The sequence below is a fragment of the Stenella coeruleoalba genome, assembly GCF_951394435.1.
Source record: "Stenella coeruleoalba genome assembly, chromosome: 1".
Classification (NCBI taxonomy): Eukaryota; Metazoa; Chordata; class Mammalia; order Artiodactyla; family Delphinidae; genus Stenella; species Stenella coeruleoalba.
In genome coordinates, this window is record NC_137169.1 from 176708910 (window position 1) to 176726095 (window position 17186).

General features: G+C 39.3%; 1 protein-coding gene across 4 annotated transcripts in view; it reads left to right on the top strand.

Annotated features, from left to right (window-relative positions):
* The first annotated feature begins 3919 nt into the window (after positions 1-3919).
* The window catches only part of ACBD6 (acyl-CoA binding domain containing 6), a 228571-nt gene continuing 215304 nt past the window's right edge, over positions 3920-17186 (top strand). For all 4 annotated transcript variants that reach the window (XM_079929795.1, XM_079929796.1, XM_079929797.1 and 1 more), the window contains exons 1-3: positions 3920-4401; positions 11441-11505; positions 16333-16429. In XM_079929795.1, the coding sequence (XP_079785921.1) occupies positions 4180-4401; positions 11441-11505; positions 16333-16429 (384 nt within the window). In that variant the 5' untranslated portion in view covers positions 3920-4179. The remainder of the gene's footprint in view (positions 4402-11440; positions 11506-16332; positions 16430-17186) is intronic.

A 17186-nucleotide genomic window follows, 5' to 3' on the forward strand; every position in this document is an offset into this window, starting at 1 on the left:
GAAAAACATATACAGTTTCCTACAGTTCCCAAGAAATGCTTGAATGGAAACACTGATTGTAAAAGCTCTCTTCCCTCTAAGTCATCAGATCCTGATAGTTTGGGTGTTTTAATTGAATCGTCAACAAATCAAACGTTCTCAGGCTTTAATGCTCTTCAGGCTCCTGTAACCAAGTTGGATTTACTATAGTGAGGAAGAACACATAAATGGAGAACAATGGGCTGTCTCAGTAAGGTGTTAAGAAGTAAACTATTATAGGATTTGGGCTTTGCTTGGTGACTTGAGGGAGAAATCTAAGGAATTGGGGATTTGCTCTTATTGGATGCTGTCAGGCAGCTGGGGCAATTTATGATTGGGCATCTCAGTCTCATCTATACAGAGGGAAGACTAGAATGAGAATAAAGCTATAATTTGTAAATAAGTAATAATCACTCATTGTGGCCAAGAGAAAGGGTATCTTGTGGTACTTTGTGGTTGGCAGAGTGATCTTTTTTTGTCTATGCTTAGGCAAACTTCTGAAGTGCTTTACTTTGTCTCATTTTATCATGGTCTCAGAGTGACCTTGTCTGAGGTTGGTATTTCATGAGATTATGTCTATCTAATAGGAGAATAATATGGCTTAGCTGTGAGTACTAGACCAGCTTCTGACTATCAGGAGCTCTTTCTTTCTTTCTTTTTGTTCTTAAATTTTTCATTCAGATATAATTTATATACAGAAAAGTACAAAATTTTTAAGTGAATTTTCATAAAGTGAACACACTTGTGCAACCAGAATTCAGCTCAAGAAAGAGAACATCGCCAACACCCAGAAGCCCCCTTTATGCACCCTTCAGATTACTAACCCCAAGACTACTCACTATCCTGACTTCTAACATCACAGATTCATTTTGCCTGACTTTGAGCTGTATATGAATGGAAATGTACAGAATTAGCTCTTTGTTGTCAGGTTTCCTGGGCTCTACATTATGTTTATGAGGTTCATTCATATGTTGTGTCTGATTGTAAATTAGTTCATTCTTGCTGCTGAATAGTATTCTGTTGTGTAAACACACTACAGTTTATTGTTATTACTGTTGATGGCTATTTGGGTGTTTCCAGTTTGGGGAGATCAGGAATAGTGCTGCTGTGAATGTTCTTATACGTGTCTTTGGATGAATGCATATATTACATGCTTGCTGGGTAGAAGTAGAATTGGTCATGTTTACCTTTAGTAAATAGTACCAAACATTTTCCCAAAGTGGTTGTATCAATTTACACTCCCACCAGCCATGAGATTTGTGCTTGCTCTATTCCCATGTTATTTATACTGTTGCAGAATACAGAAAAAGGTGAAAACTTCTAAATATATTCTACAGGTCTACTATTACCCTGACACAAAATTGAGAAAGGACAGAACAAAAAGGAAAACTGTCAGTCATCTTTAAATAGGGCTGTAGAGATACTAAAGAAAATATTAGCAAACTGAACCTAGAAATAATTAAAAAACAAACAAACAAAAAAGCAGGACCAAGACCACAGTGAGTTTATTCCAGGAATAGAAGTGTAATTCAACATTAGGAAATCTATTAACATAACACATTAAAATTTATATTAATTTATTAGTGTTTGTTAATATAATTCATTAAGTTCCTATTAATTATTAATATCATTGTTCATATAATTCATTGAAGTAGAAACTTTATTAATATTTCCTTTAAAAGATTAAAGTAGAAAAAACATAATCTCCAGGGCTGCCGAAAAAACTGTTGATAATACTTAATTCCCATTTCTAATAAAAATTCCACAGAGATATATAAATGTCCATGTACCTTCCCTTCAGTCTACTTTTCAGATTCATCATCTATCATTACACCATATGCAGGCTAATTTCTGACTAAAACAACTTACAACTTTGATTTTTCCCTTGTTTCTCTACTTATTAACTGTGCAGCCTTGGGCAAGTTACCTAACCACTCTGTGTTAATTTCCTGTCTCAACTGGAAATAACTGTACCTACCTTAAGCAGTAAGAATTAACTCCCTTAAACAGTAAGGGAATCAATAAGTTACTATTATCACTTTTTAATTACAAGACTTTGTTCATCAGCCATCCTTTGACTGGACCATGAGTGCCCTGAGAGCAGGGACTAACAGTGGTACATTTGGGATACTCAAGGAATGTTTGTTGAATCCTGATCCAAGGTTTCTCATCTTCCTGCCTTTTTTCTTTGTTCTCTCACCCTGTTTACCCCTTCTCCCCTGTCCACCTATCTAAAGCCTAACCCCAAACAGTGAATAACCATTCTTTAGAACACTTTCTTTGTACCATTCTGATGGTGCTTATTACAGTGTTTTGAGAACTAAATGAATATAATGTTGTTGTTGTTGTTTTTAACAACACTTAGGACATAATAACCACTCAGTAAAACTTAACTATTGATGGAAGAAATTTTCAGATATTGAGGTATGGGGAAGTCACTCTAGCTTATACGTTGATTTAGCTTGAACTTTATGCTATCTAGAACAGCCCGCCTTGTAGCCCATCAACATGCATTGTATATCTGCTCTAATCAATAAAGAAAAGAGTGCACTGTCCAGAAGTAAAGAACGTCCCTTCTGAAGACAGAGATAAAAGTTTCCCTTTCTGGGACATCAATGCTAGTACTCCTTTGATGATAAGGCTCCTTTCCTAGGTGCCAAAGCCATACTAACTTGCCGTGTACAAGCTAATCTGTTTTTTTGTTTGTTTGTTTGTTCTTAACTTTGAAGGAATGTACTCTTATCAGGTTTGATGTTCTTTCTTCTGAAAGAACATAAAATTGTGCTGATAAACCGTGCTTCTCCGGAGCAGTTCCTCAGAGCTCCCGAGAGGCTAACTCCTGGACTATAGTCCTCAGTTTGGCTCAAATAAAACTCTCCTCTATTCTTTTTAAATTTATTTATCTTTGGCTGCATTGGGTCTTTGTTTTGGTGTGCAGGCTTCTCATTGCGGTGGCTTCTTTTGTTGCGGAGCATGGGCTCTAGGCGCGTCGGCTTCAGTAGTTGTGGCGCAAGGGCTTAGTTGCTCCGTGGTATGTGGGATCTTCCCGGACCAGGGCTCGAACCCGTGTCCCTGCATTGTTAGGCAGATTCTTAAGCACTGTGCCACCAGGGAAGTCCTCTCCTCTACTCCTATTACAGATTGGTTATTGACTATTTTCTTTGACACTATCACAATCACGTTATAGTTGCTGCAGTTTTCTGAGTTCGTCCAGGGCAGAACTATGTAGTACATTTTTGTTTTCACTTTTCAAGGTCTGCCAAAGCACAGTGGCAAAGGCTGAGCTGGGAAGAAGCACCGCGCTAAGGGCCCTGGGGTGTGGGTGGGGTCCCATAAAGTTCAGCGAGATGGGGGTCACGGACGCATGCAAAGCAAGACACGGATTGGACCAATCACACAATTTGGGCGCTGAAGGCCCCATCTCCCAAATTTCCATTCACTATTCAAGTTAGAACCAAACTCTCCAGCAACGGATGCAGGTATCCGAGGCCCATTTGGGGCGCTCGGGACACCTAACCTTGGAAGGCGGGCGCAGGCGGAACCTTCGTCCTCAGCTCCAAGTTTCCCACAACTCCGCTTCTATCGCTACACTACCAAATAGACGGCCTCCTTCCCCCACCCACGATGGCCCAGTATTTTCAACGAAACGATTAACAGACACCTCAACAACTGAGGACTGTTTCTCCAAGCAGCGTTCCCCCAGCGCGGTCGCATGCATCCCGCAACATAGCGGCGGTTCTCAAAGAAGGGCCACCCACGCTTCCCCCGCCCAGTGAGAAAGAGGCCGCCGGCCGTAGCTCCCGGCGCGTGCTCTGCCGCTGACGCCGCCCCGCGCCCACGCCGCCCCGCCTCCTTCTCTCCAGGACTTCCTGCTGTGCTGCTCGCAGACCCCCGCCGCGCTGCTGCAGGGACCTGACCTATTCGGAGCGCGCTGTTAGCCAGGGGTACCGGAAGAGGCCGGGCAGCGGGGGAGAGCTGCAGAGGGAGGCGGAGCCCGTCACGCACGCCCAGGGAGGGCAGGGGGAGAGAGGGAGGCACAGTTAAGCGAGGAGCGCGAGAAAGTGAGCTTGGGTCCGACTTGAGCTCTGGCTCAAGACCGAGACTGGTGGGCCAGGACCCCAAGCCGGCGTCACACCCCGTCTGAAGAAGACAGGCGGTCACATGGCTTCGCCATTCCTGCTTGCGGGAGCCACTACGGGCGACAGCAGCGGAGAGCTGAGCTCGGGGGACGACTCCGTGGATAAGGAATCCCTCCAGAGCCCGGAGACCGAGGCGTCCAGGAGGCTGACAGAGCTGTTTGAGAAGGCTGCCGCGCACTTCCGAGGCCTGGTTCAAGGGGCCAGCAGGGAGCAGCTCTTGTACCTGTATGCCCGGTACAAGCAGGTAAAGTCGCAGGGAAGGGGTGGATGCGGGAGAGCGACCACAGGCCTTCTCTTTCCTCCAAAAAACAGATAGTAAACGTGCTTGATTAATGGTTAGGTGTAATGAAGTTTGTATGTGTATGTGTGTTGTTTTTTAATCATCTGCTAAGGATTAGCATCATTCTGGACATGGAAAGGACCTGTCTGCTATCCGAGGAGTGATATTTAGCTGACCCTGAATGACAGTTTTTCTGTGTCTTCTCTGACTTGCTTAGTGGCCTTGCACTTACGCTTTCACCAGCTTCAGAACATTTACAAAACAAGATTTATCGTTCACTCTTGCCAGAGGGTCGTTTGGAAGTAAACGTAGTAATGTTAAAAAAACATTTCTGAGAATAATACGATTGTAATAAAGAGGGTGATGCAATGCAAAGTAAAGTATTACTACTTTTATTATTGTGATTTTTTTTTAACCCTAAATATCTTAGACTTATGTTTTGGCTGAATATGCTTGTGTTAGATACAGTTATGAAAATTTTAGAGCTAGAAAACACCAGATGAAATAATGCCCTTCTCTTAGGAATAAGGAAACCCGGAGAGAGTAGATAACTTGCCTAGGGTCATAGAGAACTAGAACGAGATTGTAGCTCCTGACTCTAAGGCTTCAAAGATTACCTGGAAGTATGGAAATAATAATAATGTCATATGAGACATCTTTAATTTATCCTCAAAGAGTAATTGGGTTAGAAAAACAATTGCTTTATCATAATCGACAAATACTTGTTCAGCATCTTTTATGGCAAAACACTTGGGTGTTATGCCTGTGGGGGATGCAGAGAAGCAAAAGCATCATGACACTTGCCATCAAGAGACTTATAAAGTTACTTGAGGTGTTTAGATTTAAACATGTGAAAAATCGCGCACGAGAGTTAAATAACAGTTCAGGAAAACTACAGCTCTTTGGAACACTGGAAGGAATGAAGTTCTGGATAACAGCCCATTTTATGCCTCTTGGTATCTGTTTCCCCCAGTATTCTTTTAAAAAAAAAAGTTGTGGGGACCCTCTGTATTCTTAAACTGAATATACTAAGTAGAGATGAACCTTCTTTTGAAGATTCATGAATATCTGTTAAAGTGACCTGAGAGATATAGCTGGTAGGAACAAATGGTATAAATTATAGTGTTGAAGGAAAATATGCCTGAATTGGCCTCAGAATTTGTTTTCATGCAGAAGTCCTGGATATCTGTTTTCTCTTTGGTCATTTATCCTGTCCTAATAACATTAAAATGAGACTTTCAGTTATTTAACAAGAATTTATTGAGCATTGCGCTTGGACCAGTAACATGGCTGACTGATGATTCCCTGAGCAGTATAAGACTAATTTTCTCCAAATTTCCTAAAAACATTGTTTTTCTTTCTATGACATATATTTATTGATACTAGCATCATCATTATTAAATATCTGATACTCGAGTCATCAGTGAACTATAGTCACCTGTCAGCTGGCAACCATCTGTCTCAAATATACTTCATCCAGATAGTCTGGAAGAGGCGTGTGTTCCTCACCCTCTTGACATTAGTGTGGTTAGAGATATTCTGTTTCTGGAAATAAAATTCCTCGTTATTGGAGAATAATTATTACAGAATTAGAGAATAAGATTATGCTTACTTAGATATGTTAGGGCACACAGTGTTTATCAATCTCTTCTAAATATCTTGTTTTTATCAGAATTCTGTGGCAGTATTAAAAATAGCATCTTTGATAGAATAACAAAGTTGAAAGTCCAGTATAATTCCTGTATGGTGGATCAGAATTTCTCATAAAATAATTACATTTCTCATAAAATCAACCTTTATCATAAAATAATTACATTTTCTTTTCCAAATAGCACTCTATTTTGTCAGCAGGAAGAGGCTGAAAATAAGCTGAGATGTGAACCTTACTTAATAGAAGGCACCTGCCTTCTATTAAGGCAGACAGTAAAGAGATTTGCAAATTGTAAAACACTGTCACTTTTCTCACTAAATTTTTTTTGCTTTAAAATATATCAGGCAGAGCCCTAACATAACATAATAGCTCTTTTAGTCTTGGATAAGCCTATGACTGCACAATTATCTTTTAGTGAAGTTTCAGAAAGATCACACCAATTAACAGGGTTTTTTTGGTCCTCCATGCATTAGCCTGCACTCTCCCAGCAAAAGATAACTAATTGACACCTGTGAAACTAGAGGACAATGAAAATTTGAAGCTCCTGTTGAGGAACCTTCAGCATTAGCACAGGTGGGGATACTCAGCATGTCCTCCTACTTTAACCTGGGTACACTTGATTCACTGGCATTTACCATTGTCAAACTTTGTTGAAATACTCTGTTTCAGGGGCACTGATATATCATACATATATCAGAGAGAACAGAGTTTAGATGATGCTCTGTTAAAGTGCTGCATTTTATAACTGTTTCATAGCTTAGGATTCATCATCCCTGATTTGGAAACTGTTACTTACGATGTCCTAAAATCCTGTAGTTTTATTTTCCCAGTCTTTGTGGATCCAGAACTATTCTTTGAATTTGGGAATACAAAAGCTTCTGTATCAGTGAGGATACTGGGTCAGCTGCTGAACTTTTATTTTCATCTCACATAATGGTCTGGAGGTAGGTGATCTAGGGCTGATAGGGTGCTTCTGTTTCATGTGATCATCCAGGGGCTTAGTCTTTGTCTGTCTTGTAGTTCAGCCATCCCTCAAGGCAGCAGTTCTCAAACTATGGTCCCCTGATAATCCCTCAGACTTTCACAGAATATAAAGTCAAAACTATTTTCATAATAATACCAAGACACTACAGGCATATCTCAGAGATATCAAGGGTTCAGTTGTAGACCACTGCAATAAAGCAAATAGCACAATAAAGTGAGTCACGTGAATGTTTTGATTTCCCAATGCATATAAAAGTTATGTTTATACTATACTGTAGTCCATTAAGTGTGCAAAAGTGTTATGTCTAAAAAATGTATATACCTCAATTAAAAAATACTTTATTGCTAAAAAATGCTAACCATCATCTGAGCCTTCAGTGACTCATAATCTTTTCGCTAGTGGAGGGTTTGAAATACTGGGAGAATTAGCAAAATGTAACCCAGGGACATGAAGTGAGCAAATGCTATTGGAAGAATGGTGCCGATAGACTTGCTTGATACAGGGTGTCCACAAACCTTTAATTTGTGGAAAACGCAGTGTCTGCAAAGCACAATGAAGCAAAGTGCAGTAAAACGAGATATGCTTGTATTTTCCTTTTTTCTGTGCTGTCATGGCAGATAAAACTGCTGATGTGTTAGCATGAATCAAGGCAGTGGCAGCAGACTGTACTGGTAGTTATTTTTTTTTAACCACTATGTACTCTGAGTTAAAAAAAAAAAAAAAGGCCAGTTTCACTTTAAAATGTCTTTGATGAAGCAGTGAAAATTATTGATTTTTATTCAGTATTAACTCTTGAGTACACATCTTTTTACTATTGTGTGTGATGAAATGGGGGTACACACAAAATACTTCTCCTGCATACTGAATTATGTTGGTTGTTTTGAGGAAAAACACCTGTGTAATTTTTGGTTGCAAGTTGAGCTACCCACATGAAACATGATTTTTACTTAGCAGAGCAACTCACTGATAAACTATGCTTATTCAGATTTGAGCATTTGGCATACAGTTCCTTGAAAATGAGTGAAGTCAGACTGTCACTTCAAGGAAAACAACTGACAGTATTTGTTGCCAGTGACAACATTTGAGCCTTCAAGTGAAAATTAAGTTTGGAAAATCTGTATCTGCCACCTGATCTTGACAGCTTCCTAATACTGAAAAACGTTTTTGATAAGATTAGTGGAGGTTTTAATGATTGTGAACTTCTGGTATTGTATGTATAATGAATTGTGTCATTTGGAAGATCTGCGGAACTCAGTGAACTGTTTTTTCAAATATTTCAGGGAATGAGGTTACAAATTATGTGTGGATAAAAGATACATTGAAAGTGCAGGTCAGACCAATGGATTTTAATGTAACAGTGTGAAAAATTTGTTGGTATCACTTCAGATTCCACATTGCAATTAACCTTAAAGAAATGCCACTTGTTTAGTTTTGGTGTGATATCAAAGATGAGTATCCACAATTATCTGAAAATGCTACTAAAATACTTTTCTTTTCTAACAACATATCTCTGTGAAGTTGAATTTTCTTCATTTACTTCAACCAAAACAGCACATACTGCAATAGATTGAATGCAGAAGTAGAATACACCTGCCTTCTATTAAGGCAGACAGTAAAGAGATTTGCAAATTGTAAAACACTGTCACTTTTCTCACTAAATTTTTTTTGCTTTAAAATATATATTTTTCATAAAATTTTGTTATTTATGTTAACATGTAATGAGCTTATTATTTTTAAATGAATTAATACATATTTTAAAATTTCATTTCTAATCTGGTAAATATTGATAGATATAACCCACATAAACAAAAGCTCTTTGGGGGGATCAGTTTCTAAGAGTGTAAAGGGATTATGAGACCAAAAGGTTTGTGAACTGCTGCCCTAAGATTCTCTTCCCATGGCCAGAGATAGCTCACCATACGCATGTTCTAGCCAGGGCAGAGGGAAGGGGAAGAACAAGCCCCCCTTTCTTCCCCACCCCCCCCAACCCCGGTATGCAGGCCTCTCACTGTTGTGGCCTTTCCCGTTGCGGAGCACAGGCTCCGGACACGCAGGCTCAGCGGCCATGTCTCACGGGCCCAGACGCTCCACGGCATGTGGGATCTTCCCAGACGGGGGCACGAGCCTGTGTCCCCTGCATCGGCAGGCAGACTCTCAACCACTGCACCACCAGGGAAGCCCCAAGCCCCCCTTTCTTTTTTTTTTTTTTTTTTTTTTTTGCGTTACGCGGGCCTCTCACTGTTGTGGCCTCTCCCGTTGCGGAGCACAGGCTCCGGACGCGCAGGCTCAGCGGCCATGGCTCACGGCCCCAGCCGCTCCGCGGCATGTGGGATCTTCCCGGACCGGGGCACGAACCCGTGTCCCCTGCATCGGCAGGCGGACTCTCAACCACTGCGCCACCAGGGAAGCCCCCTCCTTTCTTTTTAAGGAAGATATTTATATCACTTTCACATACATCCAGCCCCCCGAACCTGGGCAGAAGTTGCATGGCCACATGTAATGTTCAGCTCAATGACCATGTGTCCGGCTGAGACTTCTATTACCATAAGAGAGAGGAAGGATAGATACTGGTATTTGTTTCTGCCACTGGCTGTTGTCTGAATAAAAAAACCACAAATAGTAATAACTGCTATTTTTATGATGCCTAGTAGTTTATCTCATTTCATATTTCTAACACAGTAGTTCAAGTGATTTTAGAGATGCCAGAACTGAAGCCTAGATTCTATGTGGCATATAAAAGAGTGTTGTATAGTAGAGTAATATTGGACTTTGGTGTCTAACAGTCCTGGAGTCAAGTCTTGACTCCTAATTCAAGATTTACTCATGTGTGAGCTCCTCTGTACTCATTTATAGAATGAATTTGTAATGGCAAGCCTGACAGGATTGTTGTGTGGCTCATTTGACGTACATATGTGAAACTTCTGGTTTATGGTGATTGTTCAAGAAAAGCAGCTCCTGATCTTTCATCATTTCTTCCCCCGTCCCATCATGACCGGGCTGCCCCTGTGTAAATGTACATTTTAATAACAGCCAGAGGGCCATGTGATTAATGGCTAAGCAAATGATAGAGATGATGGTTGTTAGGAGCTCAGAGATGGATGAGATCATTGTAGATGGAAAGGGTTCTTAAAATTTGAACCTTGAGTGGGACTGCAAGGAGATTTAGCATTTTGAAAAGCTGAGAGAAGAGAAGTCTTTTTAGGTGAGGGAAATAACATGAGCAAAATAGAATAAAAATTCTAAATGCAGTGAGTAGATCAGTCTGGTTAGTGAGTAGACCATCAGTTTGATTTTAGCAAAATGCAAGTGTGTAAGAGTAGAAGGAGGTAGTGGGAAGGTCTTTGAGAAGTAGATGGGGTCCAGATTGTGGTATTTAGCTTTAGGGAAAATAGGTATTTTGTTGAACACATGCCTAATGTATTCATTTTATATGCAACAAACATTTTTTTACTGCCTTAAGTTAGACGCTATGTTATGTGCAATGAGCGACTTAAGAATGGTTTCTTAGAGGCTATATTCTAATAGCAAGATGAGACTACACAAACCTTGCTAACACAAGGTAAAAGTGAAAAGTGCCATCAGAGAGGTATAGAGTAAGTGCTGTGAGGGTTCATCAGAAAGGGAGATTACTGCTGGCGGTGGGAATCGAGCTGTGTAGTGAATTCTACAGTTGTGTGAATTTCACTTATGCTTATTCACAATGAAAATAATTACTGTGTAGTTTAACTACAAGTGTTTGAGGATTAAAAATAAGTATTGAGCACAAACAAGAGAAGACTATTGTGGAATAAATAGACTTTATATTATTGAGAAACCTTGAAATTTTTTTTGTGTGGCTTTTAGCATCTAAATTTATGTTGACTAGTTTCATAATAGGGCACGTTAAAAACAGTGTGCTTTATCCTGGAATTTGAGAGAGATAAAATGCTGATAGTGTTATGAGAATCAACACAGACAGACGGTATGATGAATTCTGATAAACTGTACTTTAAAGCTTGTTTTATTGCATGTTTAAAAATTCTTCTACATTACAAATGGTAATAAGGATTGCATAATCTATATTTATAATTTGTTTCATATATATAATTTGTCTACGAATTTAGGAATGCACTGTCACCCTTTTTTTTATAATGTATTACACTGTTAGATAACAGTTTTTTTATGCAGTAAGCCAAAGCAGCCTGTATTTAAAGTTTGTTTTTTGGTTTGCTTTTGCAAAGCATGTTAAATTTTGTTATTTTATATGATGCAGATATTTTCTAACCTATAGTTATGAAGTATACATAATAGATTTAAAAATTAGAAGTTTCTCTGACATTTCTTTGAAAAATAAGTTCTTGATTTTACCCCCCTCCCACTTGATTTAGGTCAAAGTTGGAAATTGCAATACTCCTAAACCAAGCTTCTTTGACTTTGAAGGAAAGCAAAAATGGTAAGAAATTCTTGGGATCTAATGGGGTTGTTGTAAATGGCTTAGGTGTTTAGGAATTAGAAAGTAGTGAGCAGATTAAAGAATTAGTTTTCTATTAATCTCTTTCTGCTGTAGACTGTGCTAATGATAGGCAGTTGGGAGAGAGATTAAAAGAATCCGATTTTAGTTAAATCTCCTAAAGGATTCTTATGCCATTGATGTTGGTATATAAGTAGTTCACAACAGACACTCATTCCTTACATATGAATTGCTTCTTAGAGAGTGACCAAAAGAGCTATTGGTTGGAATTTTCCTTCCCTGTCATACAGCCCCTAATGGGACACCACTTCTCCCCTCTGGAGGGATCTTTGGAGGAAGGCCAGGAGGTTGGGAAGGTAGAAGAGCAGGGTAAATCCCAATTTTTTTACTCTTCTCCCCTTCGCAATTTTATCTGCTCATTTCTAGTGCCCTTCTGTTTCTTGCCCACCCATACCATGGTGAAGAAGTGCGTATAATACCCTGTTGGGCAGAAGGGGGAAAAAATAGATAGTGAGTCTACTTCTTTCCTGAATACATAAAAAAGATTATGCCCTCCTAGATTTTTTTACTTAGAATTCAGAGATTACCTCTTATCATTTGAGGCCTTATTTCCTCTTACCTTGTCTAAGTGAAAAGAGAGAAATTGCATACAATAGGGAACCTTAGTTATAGAAGGAAGGACTTTGGAGCATCAGCCCTAGAATTAAAAGTAGAGAGAGTAGGGTTTAAAAAGAAAGTTGAAATATGGTTATAGAGAGAAGAAGCATATTTCACAATGTGGTCCCCTGGACAAGTTGCCTGTGTAGGAAATGTTTGTTACTCAGCTCTGAGGAGATGTAGAGCTTGAACCCGAATGCAAATGTTAATGTCATTAAGCACAACTGTTTAGTTCAGCTGACTTTATTTTGTGTAAGACATTCTCAGTGAAGGAAGCAGTGCTTTGATTTTCATTCTGGCGCAGGTTTTCTTTGCTGATGATAACAAAAAGTTCTCTGACTGGCATTTTATTACTGTTGTAGAGAATACCTGATGTAAATTTTATTGTGAGTTTTTTGTTTTAGTTTAAGAATTATAATTCACCATTATTTTTTCCCCCAAGTTTGCCTGTTATCTCACTGTTTTTAATAATTTTTAAAAGTTTAGACTTTACAACTGCTATAATTATAATCCAGTCAAGAATCATCAATGAAAAAAAAAAAAGAATCATCAATGGATGTTAAAATCATTAGATGAAAAACTACTAGGGAACAATATTCACACAATCTGATCCACAGTTTACTTATTTTTTATTTCCTGTTTGATTTCTTCAGTGATCTGTTGGTTATTTAGTAATGTATTGTTTAGCCTCCATGTGTGTGTTTTTTACGTTTTTTTCCCTGTAATTGATTTCTAATCTCATAGTGTTGTGGTCAGAAAAGATGCTTGACATGATTTCAATTTTCTTAAATTACTGAGGCTTGATTTGTGACCCAAGATATGATCTATCCTGGAGAATGTTCTGTGTGCACTTGAGAAGAAAGTGTAATCTGCTGTTTTGGATGGAATGTCCTATAAATATCAATTAAATCTTTCTGGTCTATTGTGTCATTTAAAGCTTGTGTTTCCTTATTAATTCTCTGTTTGGATGATCTGTCTATTGGTGTAAGTGAGGTGTTAAAGTCTCCCACTGTTATTGTGTTACTGTCGATTTCCTCTTTTATAGCTGTTAGCCGTTGCCTTGTGTATTGAGGTGCTCCTATGTTGGGTGCATATATATTTATAATTGTTTTATCTTCTTCTTGGATTGATCCCTTGATCATTATGTAGTGTCCTTCCTTGTCTCTTGTAACATTCTTTATTTTAAAGTCTATTTTATCTCATATGAGAATTGCTACTCCAGCTTTCTTTTGATTTCCATTTGCATGGAATATCTTTTTCCATCCCCTCACTTTCAGTCTGTATGTGTCCCTAGGTCTGAAGTGGGTCTCTTGTAGACAGCATATATATGGGTCTTGTTTTTGTATCCATTCAGCCAGTCTATGTCTTTTGGTTGGAACATATAATCCATTTACACTTAAGGTAGTTACCGATATGTATGTTCCTGTGACCATTTTCTTAATTGCTTTGGTTTTTTTTTTTTTTTTTTTGCGGTACATGGGCCTCTCACTGTTGTGGCCTCTCCCGTTGCAGAGCACAGGCTCCGGACACGCAGGCTCAGCAGCCATGGCTCACGGGCCCAGCTGCTCCGCGGCATGTGGGATCTTCCCAGACGGGGGCACGAGCCCGTGTCCCCTGCATCGGCAGGCAGACTGTCAACCACTGCACCACCAGGGAAGCCCTTGGGTTTGTTTTTGTAGGTCCTTTTCTTCTCTTGTGTTTCCCGCTTAGAGAAGTTCCTTTACCATTTGTTGTAGAGCTGGTTTGGTGGTGCAGAATTCTCTTAGCTTTTGTTTGTATGCAAAGCTTTTGATTTCTCCATTGAATCTGAATGAAATCTTTACGGGGTAGAGTAATCTTGGTTGTAGGTTCTTCCTTTTCATCACTTTAAATATGTCATGCCACTCCCTTCTGGCTTGTAGAGTTTCTGCTGAGAAATCAGATGTTAACCTTATGGGAGTTCCCTTGTATGTTATTTGCCATTTTTCCCTTGCTGCTTTCAGTAGTTTTTCCTTGTCTTTAATTTTTGCCAGTTTGATTACTATGTGTCTCCACGTGTTTCTCCTTGGGTTTATCCTGTATGGGACTCTGTGTGCTTCCTGGACTTGGGTGGCTCTTTCCTTTCCCATGTTAGGGAAGTTTTCGACTATAATCTCTTCACATATTTTCCTTTCACTCTCTCTTCTCCTTCTGGGACCTCTATAATGCGAATGTTGTCGCGTTTAATGTTGTCCCAGAGGTCTCTTAGGCTGTCTTCATTTCTTTTCATTCTTTTTTCTCTATTCTGTTCCGCAGCAGTGAATTCCACCATTCTGTCTTCCAGGTCACTTATCCGTTCTTCTGCCTCAGTTATTCTGCTATTGATTCCTTCTTGTGTATTTTTCATTTCACTTATTGTATTGTTCATCTCTGTTTGTTTGTTCTTTAATTCTTCTAGGTCTTTGTTAAACATATCTTGCATCTTCTCAATCTTTGCCTCCATTCTTTTTCCGAGGTCCTGTATCATCTTCACTATCATTATTCTGAATTCTTTTTCTGGAAGGTTGCCTATCTCCACTTCATTTAGTTGTTTTTGTAGGATTTTATCTTTTTCCTTCATCTGGTACATAGCCTTCTGCCTTTTCATGTCTATCTTTCTGTGAATGTGGTTTTTGTTCCACAGGCTGCAGGATTGTAGTTCCTGCTTCTGCTGTCTGCCCTCTGGTGCATGAGGCTATCTGAGAGACTTATGCATGTCTCCTGATGGGAGGGAATGGTGGTGGGTAGAGCTGGCTGTTGCTCTGGTGGGCAGAGCTCAGTAAAACTTTAATGTGCTTGTCTGCTGATGGGTGGGGCTGGATTCCCTCCCTGTTGGTTGTTTGGCCTGAGGCTACCCAACACTGAAGCCTACCCAGGCTCTTTGGTGGGGCTAATGGCAGACTCTGGGAGGGCTTATGTCAAGGAGTACTTCCCATAACTTCTGCTGCCAGTGTCCTTGTCCTCACGGTGAGACACAGTCATCCCCCGCCTCTGCAGGAGACCCTCCAGCACTAGCAGGTAGGTTTGGTTCAGTCTCCTGTGGGGTCACTGCTTCTTCCCCTGGGTCCCGCTGTGCACACTACTTTGTGTGTGCCCTCCAAGAGTGGAGTCTCTGTTTCTCCCAATCCTGTTGAAGTCCTGAAGTCAAATCCCGCTAGCCCTCAAAGTCTGATTCTCTGGGAATTCCTCCTCCCGTTGCTGGACCCCAGGTTGGGAAGCCTGACTTGGGGCTCAGAACCTTCACTCCAGTGGGTGGACTTCTGTGGTATAATTCTCCAGTTTGCGAGTCAGCCACCCAGCACTTATGGGATTTGATTGTATTGTGATTGTGTCCTTCCTACAGTCTCATTGTGGCTTTTCCTTTGTCTTTGGATGTGGGGTGTCTTTTTTGGTGAGTTCCATTGTCTTCCTCTTGATGATTGTTCAGCAGTTGGTTGTGATTCTGCTGCTCTCGCAAGAGGGAGTGAGAGCATGTCCTTCTACTCTGCCACCTAGAACCAAAAATCCCTCCCCTTGCTTTTTTTTTTTTTCTCCCCTTGCTTTTGATGTCCCTGCCCAAAGCCTCAGGATCTACTACTAGCAGCTTAGAGATGAGATAACAGCAGAAGGGGAGGTATATTTCTCACATCTTAAAATGAGAAGTTTGAAGCATTTCCCACAGAATATTATTTTGTGTGACGGTTAACATATTACTGAAATGCCACAAACACAGTTAATTCGTAAGATGGGAACTACTCCTATTGTTTGTAGACCATACATTCTCAACAGGGGTTTGAAATTTGGGTTTGGGGGAGTTTTAAAATCTTAGATAGTAAAAAAAATAAAAAATAAAAAAAATCTTAGATAGTATAATAGTGTGTCATCTTCCAAAATTCAGCAGATGTGCAATATATGTGTAATTTTAAAATTTAACGGGGGAGGGTGATTAGGGAAAAAAATGTCTCAAAGGGCTCCTTTGGTTGGGTGATAAGGTCTGTATTGCTGTGGACCAATGAAATGCAAAAAGAGAAGGCTACTCATATATGGCTTGTTATATCTGTATCTCCTGACCCTTAAAATGTGTGTGCCTTTTTTTTAATAATAAAAAGAAGAAATATACTGTTTGTATTCCTTACATAGTTAATGATAGGTCATTTTGGATATTCTCTACTTTAGGGAAGCATGGAAAGCACTTGGTGATTCAAGCCCCAGCCGAGCAATGCAGGAGTATATTGCTGTAGTGAAAAAATTAGATCCAAGTTGGAATCCTCAGGTAAGACCGAATGATTGTAAATAATATTTTCCAATAACATATTATCTTTCTCTCAAATAAATGTTTAAAACTAAGCTTTAGGCTTAAATAACATCCTTAAAGTTTTATTTTCTCAAATCAAAAGATTATAAAGTTATTGCAGTATTTATCTAAAAATATTATTGCTTATATGTTAATCAGCTACTGATACTGAGAACTTCTCTGAATTGTAGAGCATTTTTAAAAGCATAATTGTAATTTCAGTCGTGTAAAAACTCAATTCATTTCAGAATCTGAAAGAGTTTAACTTGAGATCATATTATTATCTTGAGAAATGGAAGGTTTTTTTTTTAATGACCACTTTCTATGAAAGTACAGAATGCTTGTTGATAGGGGTAAAATATGAATGACATGCTTTCTGCCATTATGTAAAGTACCTTATAGAATATAAAACGTATCAAAAATAGAGTAACAGTATAAAACAATAATAATGCGAATGCTAGGGTATCCAGTGGAAGAACAGATTACTTTGGACTTTGGTGGCAGTTATTACGTTGTTACATATTTATTACCAGTATGAAGGAATTTTGTTCCACCAGTGATGGAATCTTAAAATGTCAGAGTTGTAAGGAATCTTAAAGATTTATATGTTATGACATATAAAAGTATATCTTAATTATGAGTACAAAGGGGGAGAGATAACCAAGTTAGGATAGCTCTAATGATACGACTGCCTTTTGGAAATCATTGAAACATTTCCTGATGTTTTTGATGTTCA